Raw genomic sequence first — 9,694 nt, 5'->3', positions numbered from 1 at the left:
GTCAAATACCGGCACGATAAGAACAAGAGGCTAACGTAAAATATGCATGCACGATTGGTTCTTGGAAAGAACATCAACACCTGCATGTCCGTAGCGGTTCCTGTCGTTTTCAGGTGCCTTTCTGGACGGTCTACGTCTCGTCGACGTTCGCGGCTTGTTTCTGACGTGCATTACATTCTTAATATAAAAAATAACGCTAAAAGGTGTCTGATAAAGATAGGGACTAAGTTCGAACACGCCAAGAACACCACGTAGTTCTCATCTGTTTATTCAATATTGAACTGTTGAATATTGACTCTACTTCACATCACAAACACCAACGAGTGGGTCTACGGTGTACTAAAATTAGTGGACCAATATGCTGTACTTAATTGGATTCTTCTAGCGGAGACCCAGCTACTTTCGCGTAAGGCAGGCTATCTTCCTCATGTAAAGCAATATCCGATTATCTCGATGAGCTCACTTTCAATCGAAGGATTAATTATACGTGCCACGTGCATCCCAGGTTTAGAAACCATCTCTTTGATGGATTGAATGGCGCGTTGTTTTTTACCCTCCCGCAACTGTTTCTCCTTTTCTTCTGCTTTAGCCTTCATGGCCTCCATCTCTTTCTGTCGTTCCGCTTTCTGTTGCTCCTCTTTTTTCATCACTTCTTCCTCGTCCTTGAAAAGGCTATAGAAATGTTCTTCAAGTTCCTGGAAGCGCGAAATGCAGAAATCCTTGAGTAATGCTAAGAGAAACACCTACTAGAGCACCATGCGCGCTTATGAATGGCTTCAACTTTAACGGGAAAAGCACGCGCGTTTCTCCATAAGAATGTTAGTGCAAAAAATGAGGTATAAAAGAGATATTTAACATAGTGTACTATTCAGGCTACCAAAAACAGAGAGGAGTAGCACATTTAACTCAGGCAGATACTGTTTACTTTACTATTTATTAAGACGATTGATAGGGTCGTCGGAATATTCAACTTTAGGAAATACAAATCAAATGCACTTTGCTATTGGATTAGTATTTCATTTTAGAATTAACTAATCGGTATCATCAAATATTCGTTTCTCTTCGAATTGAAGCATTACAAAGACTTATTAGAGAAGACAGGGAGAAGAGAGATGAAAGTGGTGATTGTTAGAATTTATTTTGCTGCAAGGGAGCCGCGGTAGCTGCGCAAAGACACAATTTGCAGAGCGAACGCACAGAGTCATAACCTCTGCTGAAAAACTTAGAATCATGCAATGGGGTGCAACACCTTCCGTATGTCTTAGAATTTGTTTTCTAAAATCAGGGAAAACAATTTGCTCTTCGCAGAATCTCACTTTAAATATATCTGTACATCCGTTTAAAAGCGTCTGCAGGGCTGTATATACTTTGAAACTTTACTCCTTTATTATCTCATTACTTGCTAATTGGCTGTTTCAATAATCTCATTCTCGTTTTGCGACAGATACTGCAAAACCTTTTCCACTGTTTTTCATATAACACCTTCCGCTTACTGGAAGTCACGTTATTAGGGCTGTGCGTGCATCAAATATCATAGAAAAGCCTTTATTTTCTCCATATCTTTAAAAGCAAAGCATTGTTTGCAGAAAACTTGACGCGTCGTTGCAGTAGTCGTCGCTGCATGGATCTCTGATTGACCCTTTACGTGGATGCGTTTGGTTAAGAGTCGCGCCAAAACTCAGTAACGTAATATCGTCACCAAACGCGATCGCTCGAGAATGTCGCCCCTGAGTTAAACCTTGATTTTGTCAGCGATGTAAGCCCCCACGGCCGACCGCCGCCGTGGGCAGCTTACTGGACGAGATCTCCGCCGAAAACCGCGGCGCTCTTCTGGTCGTTGAGCTCCGTTGTACCTGATTGGCTCAGGAATTTGCTAACCCATATTCCTGCATTGCATTGCATTTGTAGATTTTTAATGGCGCAGCATTTCTCTGTTCATACGGAGCCGATGTCAGAGCAAAGGCCAAAGCCTAATCAGGGAAAGGTTGTGCTCAAAGGCACAGCAATTTTGTCATTAAAAAGTGTGGGCCAATTCGCTCGTTGTTAGGTGCGCGCGCGCCATAAATAGGCGGCGAGGTATGAAGTGGCGAAGGGTAAGCGAGACAAGTGAGGATAATTTATGCATCATTGACACATGGGAAGGCAAAAAGATGTGGCTTCGAGTGGCTCACCTATGTGCAGGTAATGACAGCCGATAAATAATGAATTTATTGAATCCTTTAGAAGCGGTAGTAAAGAGTTCACTAAACCTACCCCAATGTTATTATTAGGAGATATGAATGCGCATGTGGAGGAGTTAGACGGGTGTACTGATTACAATGGTTCTCTAGTGCTGGATCCGTGCGATGAACTGAACCTTATAGTAGTTAACAGGAAGAATAAGTGTCATGGATAGTTAACGAGATTATGCGGAAACACGAAGCCATGCGTCGACTACACCTTAGTCTCAGAAACGGTCTACGAACAACCAGACCAAATGATAATAGACGAAAATTGAAAGAAAATTTTCATATAAATATTTGGAACAGATACTCACGCAAAATGCGAACCAATAGCATCAGAATATTTAACAATGAAAGGTAAATAACAGAGATTGCAAAAACTGTAGTGATGAAAATAGAGACGTTTGCTACAACAGTCTGGGAATATCAGGAACTCGTAGACGTTATGCAGCAGGAGATAAGACACACGACACAAACGTTGCTGGATTAGAAAGTGGAAACCATGTAAGCGGTAGAACGACGAAATAAACCAAGCTATAGAAGAGCGTGAGCAGGCGTCTAGAGATTATCGCCAAGTGAAAAAGTTGGGATTACCCCTAAAAGAATTATTTCTTGGATGGAAAAAATGCCGAGAAAAGTGTGGCGAGTAAGGTCATACAAAAGAAAATAAATGCTAAAGTGAACGTTGGGAGCATAGCATTCGCAAAAGAGAAGGAGCGCCCCCAAAATTTTATGGAACCAAGTTAAGAGCATAAAAGGACGTCTTGTTGGGCGAGTTGGTCACAATTCATCTTGGACACTAGGCGCGAAAACGCACACGACACAAGGAAGGAGACGGGACAGAGCGCTCTGTCCCGTCTCCTTCCTTGTGTCGTGTGTGTTTTCGCGCCTAGTTGCCAAGATGAACAAGTAAGAGCACCCGGAACTCTAGAAATTCGCAAACCGCTATAAGGGGTAAACAGGGTACATCTTCGAATGAGACGATGCACAGCTGTATATCAAGAGAGAGAGAGAGAGAGAGATAGCAAAGAGAGAAAACGTAGGGAGGTCAACCAGACGAGCGTCCGGTTTGTTACCCTACACTGGGAGAAGGGAAAAGGGGAACAGAAAGAGGAAAGCGGGATAGAGGGAACACGCAGCAAAGCGCCTGGAAATGAGTCAAGTCAAAGCAAGTGCTCCGTCGATACGTTGGGCTGCCGTCATTCTGCTGTCTGAAGCTAATCTTGGTGCTACATAGCTGGTGATACACGTTGAAGTCACCAGTGAAGACCAAGGAGCCGTTGGCCGTCAGCAGTACATTGCAGCACGTGGCAGTATATATTTAAGCTAAACCACAGCCTCAGTGCGAATATAATGATGCGAATGAGCCACGATGCTTACTAAAGAGTTGCACGTACTGAATTCAAAGCATCCAGCACTTGCATAGTACTTCGCGCTGATGTAGAGTGCAGGTTATTTAAGAGTATTCGAAGAGTATTCATCAGAGACCTGAGCATCATAAGCACTTGCCGGTCTTCTTCGGGCAATTGGTCAGGAACCCGCGCTGTGCACTCTACAGCCGTGCGCAGCTTTATCCGTTGACGTGACTCCGGCTCCGGCTGTGGCATCGGCTGCAGCATCGCTTCCAGCTGTGGCATCGGCTGCGTCACCACCTCCGGCTGTGGCATCAGCTGTGCCACCTACTGTGGCAACGGCTGTGGCATCAGCTGTGGCTTCGGTTGTGACTTCCGCTGTTCGGCCTTTGGCTGTTGCTTTAGTAGTGAGGACCAAGTTGTATTGTTCTCCGCCATGACCCTGTCAGACTTAGATTGAATTGCTCCAGGCCTAGGGGGCAGAGGAGGAGGTGTCGTCGGATGGGCGTACTCTTCCCAGAGGCATCCTCGTTCTTTTAAGCCCGACGGCGTCGGGAGCGTCGCTTTCTAACTGCCGCAACAGCTTCCCGACGAGACGAATGGTCTCTCGCCATCTGCTTCAAGATCGCCTTTTCCTTCTTCATTTTGGGCAGTCCTTCGAGGAAGCATCATGGGACCCAAGGCAGTTGGTGCATTTGAGAGCCGTAGCTGCACAAGAGCCTGCAGCGTGGGGCTCGCTTCAGCAAGAGCAAACTCACGTGTTCTTGCACACGGCGCTCATATGTCCCAGCCTGATACAATTGCGGCGTTGCAGTGGCCTTGGGATGAATGGTCGCACAGGGTGTCTAAAGTGGCCCACCTTGACGCGCGAAGAGAGAGTCTGGCACTTGAATGTAATTTTCACACAGGGGGATGTGCCGAGGCGATACACATGTGTTATGGCGAGGCCATCAACGGCTGGCTTCACTAGAATCGGCAAGTCAGCGCTGGCGATGGAGGCGTCCACGTCGTAGATGACACCAGTAGTGGAACCACTGTTCTGGGGATGTACGAGCGGTGCTTAGCGCCACCTAGTTCTGTAACTGTAGCCAAATTTCTCAGCGCAGGCTCATGTGTGACGTCGATAGCCAACACATTTTGTCGTGTGTTGACTCTGATGTCTCTTATCTGATTCGGCGCCACCGCTTCATGTTGCACCGATACAGACTGTCTGTTGAGTTGCCTCAGGTTGTCGGTAGCGATTTCTGGTACAAATAGAATTGTACTGACTGCGGTATTATGAGTTGATCCTACTGTTGGCGTGCTCGAAGACATGGATGGCCTGATGGTAAGTCTTCGTTTAGCCTTGCGGCTCCGCACAAGCTCGAAGGCGTCATCAGAGAAGTCCTCACTACTGAGCGAGTAGACGCTGGTGTCATCACCTTCGGTTTCGCTCTGGAGGCTGGTCCGCTTCCTAGAGGCAGCCGCCGCTGAAGTCGCCATTACCGGAAAAGGCACGGGGGGGGGGACGTCAACTTGCATCGACGCCACGAATCATGCCGGCTTTCCAAACATGTACGCAAAAATAAGGAGAAAACAGCTGAGCTAGAGAAATAGCGTCCTGGCTCGCAGACACTTCGTCTTCGTCCCTGTATATCAAATACTTTATTAAAAATAACTTTGGTACGAAGCAAAGCGTAATTTAGGCTCAAACAGATCGAGCAACAACAGAGAAACCTCAGAGATCAAAATTTATCATAGAACACTTGTACTGAAGAAGAGCAGAAACAAACGTTTCTAATAAAACGGCAGCGCGACCAGATGAAATGCCAGTAAAGCTAATCGATAAAATTCGTGGGAATAGATTACCAACGAACCTGTTTAGACTGCATGCAAGGGCTGCATATATGGGCTGCGTACAATATGAAATCATACATTTTCTTAATACGGCACCATACTACGCCGACAGAAGCGCCGCTGCGGTCACCGCACCTTCATGCATGTCGCAACCGCTGCTGCGGCCGCACTGGTACCTACGACGCGCGTGACGTTATAACCACTGACGCGCAGGTCACCTATACAGACGCCGTCACCACAGTCTTTCTCCCTCTCATTATTCGCCCAACAGGATATAAAAAAAAACAAAGCGCATGAAGGCCAACTTGCTAAACTAAGTGGAGTTTCTAGATTCTACACCAATTGCAACCGAGGGGCCTGATTTTAATTAATCAAGCGACGTGCACGTGACGCCTGCGACAGAAACGATGTTCCACATCCGCCGCAAAGGTTTGTAAGTGGTGGCGCTGGCTAACACTCCCAGAGTTAGTTCTAGTCGTAAAACACAGGCAAGAAAGTGGATGAAAGAATGGCGTCGCGGTAGCTCAATTGGCAGAGCATCGCTCGCGTATTGCGAAGACGTGGGATTGTTCCCCACAATGCAGCAAGTTGTTTCTTCGTCCACATTCACTTTCATTATTTGTAATTTTCTTCATTTCAATTAGTAAGTAGAAGGAATTTCCCTTATGGCCTTCTTGGTGCCAGTGTTAGTTGGTTTCTATGAATATATATATATATATATATATATATATATATATATATATATATATATATATATATATATATATATATATATATATATAATCATAGAAGCCAACTAACACTGGCACCAACAAGACCATAAGGGAAAGTCCTTCTGCTTATAATTGAAATAAAGAAAATTACAAATAATGGAAATGAATGTGGATGAAGAAACAACTATATATATATATATATATATATATATATATATATATATATATATATATATATATATATATATATATATATATATATATATGGCTACGGAACAGTATTTGCGATGATGAAGCGGCGAGCATTGTCAAGATGACGACGACGATTTGGAGGCTAGCGCGGCGGGCTGCCTCTTGGCCAAGTGCGGCGTATTTCCTTGTATATATACTTGTATATAGCTTTTCGTCTGCGTCTTCCTACGTAACATATGTGGTGGAGGTGGACGTTCTCTGCACCTCGTCACAGAGCTTCGCAGTGAACGGTACGTCGAGCCTTCCTTCATGGCTCCCGGCGACGACAACTCAACTCAGCCGCCTCCAACACCTGCTGCCACTTCGACGACCTACATCACTTTCCCCGCTCCCCGTGATCCTGGCGTATTCTTGGGCATAGGTGGGGAAGACGTCGGGGACTAGATCAGCCTGTACGAACACCTCGGCCGCAATAACAGGTGGGACCCTGCTATCATGCTCACCGACGTACTCTTTTGCTTCGGTGGCACACCTCGAGTTTGGTTTCGGACCCACGAAGATGAGCTCACCAGTTGGGATTCGCTTAAGCAAAAGCTCCGAGACTTGTTCGGCAACCCATACGGTCACCAACTTGGCGCGCAGAAGGCGTTATCCGGCCGCGTGCAGACGTCAACGGAGCCGTAAGTCACGTACATTCAGGACGTCTTGGCTCTGTGCCGCAAAGTTGACCCACACATGACTGAGTCAGACAAGGTTTCCCACATCCTCAAAGGAATTGCCGATGACGCCTTCAGCTTGCTCGTTTTCAACAACGTGGCGACGGTGGATGCAGTTATAGAAGAGTATCGCCACCTGGAACTGATGTGTCTTACCAGTACTCACGTACGGGGCAGAAACCTGGAGGCTTACGAAAAGGGTTCTACTTAAATTGAGGACGACGCAATGAACTATGGAAAGAATAATGATAGGTGTAACGTTAAGGGATAAGAAAAGAGCCGATTGGGTGAGGGGACAGACGCGCGTTAATGACATCTTAGTTGAAATCAAGAAAAAGAAATGGGCATGGGCAGGACATGTAATGAGGAGGGAAGATAACCGACGGTCATTAAGGGTTACGGACTGGATTCCAAGGGAAGGGAAGTGTAGCAGGGGGCGACAGAAAGTTAGGTGGGCAGATGAGATTAGGAAATTTGGAGGGACAACATGGCCAGGGTAGTTGGAGAAGTATGGGAGAAGCCTTTGCCCTGCAGTGGGCGTAATCAGGCTGATGATATATATATATATATATATATATATATATATATATATATATATATATATATATATATATATATATATATATATATATATATAGGCCATAGAGGCCAATATAGAGGCCAATTGCTTTAGAAGAACAGTGGTCAGAGGATGGCCGGTGCTAGGCTTGATCGTATGTGCAACTTCTGTTAATCAATGCCTTTCATAGCATGGTTTCGTTCGTACTACGTGTACGACCTCTGGGTGAGTCCTGTGTTGTGTGGGGCAGACTCGGCCTTCAGGAGTTACCTCGTAGTTTAAGGGACTTAACCGGCGAAGTACTTCGTGGGGGCCAAAGTAACGGCGCAGTGACTTCTCCGAAAGACCGGGCGTACTTATAGCCGTCCATACCCACACTTTGTCTCCGGGGTTGTACTGTACCTCTCTTCGCCCTAGGTTGAACCGGTTTGCGTCGACGTATTGCCATTGTATGATACGGTGCCTTGCCAACTGCCGTGCTTCTTCTGCCCTTTCTATGTACTCGCTAACGTCAGGGTCGTCTTCGGTGCTGTTGTCTACAGGTAACACCGCGTCTAGTGTTGTTGTTACTGTCCGACCGTAAACAAGTTCAAATGGCGTGAAATGTGTCGTTTCTTGTATTGCAGTATTATACGCAAAGGTGGCATATGGTAGAATACTGTCCCAAGTACGATGCTCGACGTACACGTACATTGAGATTATGTCAGCGAGCGTTCTATTGAGCCATCCAGTCAGGCCGTTTGTTTCTGCATCGTACGCTGTGGTTTTTCTATGTGCAGTATGTGTTAGTTTAATAACAGACTGCATCAAACGGGCCACAAAAGCTCTTCCATTGTCCGTTATGAGTACCTTAGGTGCGCCATGTCGTAATACTATGTGTGCAACAAAAAACTCAGCCACTTCAATGGCGGTTCCTTTTGTAAGAGAAGAGGTCTCAGCATACCGGGTCAGATAATCGGGTGCTACCGCAATCCACCGCTTTCCTGAGGTTGAAACAGGAAATGGTCCTAGTAAATCCACTCCTATTTGTTCAAATGAGGCTGTTGGTGGCTGTATCGGTTGCAGAAAACCTGCTGGTTTGAGTGGCGGTGTTTTGGGTCTTTGACAATCTCGGCCCGATTTGACATAGTGCTGCACGGAATTCATCAACTTCGGCCAGTAATATTTCTGGCGGATTCTCGCCAGAGTCCTACTAACGCCTAAGTGGCCAACTGCAGGGTCATCATGGCAAGCTTCTAAGATTTCAGCTCGCAGCGATGATGGTACGAGAAGTAGAAACGTCTCACCACTGTGCTCGAAGTTTCGTTTGTAGAGGACGTTGTTCCGGAGGACATACGAACACAATCCGCGAACGAAAACTCGAGGCACTTTCACTTGTCGACCCTCCAGGTACTCGATGAGCAGGAGTAATTCCGGATCAGTAAGCTGATGATGAGCCATTTCATCTCAGCCCCAAGAAATGGGAAATCTTGCTCGTATTCAGGTGACGTAGCCTTGATTGGTGCGCGTGATAAGCAATCAGCATCATTGTGCTTGATACCGGACTTGTAAACGACCATGATGTCATACTCCTGTAGACGCTAACTCCACCTAGCGAGCCTTCCACAAGGGTTCTTGAGGTTTGCTAGCCAGCACAATGAGTGATGATCGCTGATGGCTCGAAACGGTCTGCCACATAAGTGTGGCCGGAACTTACTGATGGCCCATATAACCGCCAGTCATTCCTTTTCTGTAGCTGAGTAATTTGTCTCGGCTTTCTAAAAGGTACGGCTTGCGTACGCAATGACTTTTCCTTCTCCATTCTGCCACTGAATAAGTATGGCACCGAGACCAACATTACTCGCGTCAGTGTGGATGTCCATTTTGGCATTTTCATAAAAATGGCCAAGTATAGGAGGACTCTGCAAACGCCGTCGTAGTTCAGAGAAGGCGTCTTCTTGTTCTTTAGAAAAATTTTAGAAAAATTTTCTAAGGAACGCCTGTAGTAGGCACACAGTCCCAGGAAACGTCTTATAGCTTTTTTGTCTCTTGGCTTCGGAAACATTTCTACTGCAGTAATTTTCTCAGGATTGGGGCGGACGCCTTCAGCACTGACAATGTGTCC

General features: G+C 46.0%; 1 protein-coding gene across 2 annotated transcripts in view; it reads right to left on the bottom strand.

Annotated features, from left to right (window-relative positions):
* Positions 1–252: 252 nt before the first annotated feature.
* LOC142564724 (atlastin-2-like) overlaps positions 253–9,694 on the bottom strand; it is a 96,582-nt gene continuing 87,140 nt past the window's right edge. For both annotated transcript variants that reach the window (XM_075675861.1, XM_075675860.1), the window contains exon 10: positions 253–695. In XM_075675861.1, the coding sequence (XP_075531976.1) occupies positions 426–695 (270 nt within the window). In that variant the 3' untranslated portion in view covers positions 253–425. The remainder of the gene's footprint in view (positions 696–9,694) is intronic.

The sequence above is a fragment of the Dermacentor variabilis genome, chromosome 11 (genome assembly GCF_050947875.1).
Source record: "Dermacentor variabilis isolate Ectoservices chromosome 11, ASM5094787v1, whole genome shotgun sequence".
In the NCBI taxonomy this organism is placed as follows: domain Eukaryota; kingdom Metazoa; phylum Arthropoda; class Arachnida; order Ixodida; family Ixodidae; genus Dermacentor; species Dermacentor variabilis.
Note: the sequence above shows the minus strand (reverse complement) of the source record. Positions and strands in the feature narration are given on the sequence as shown.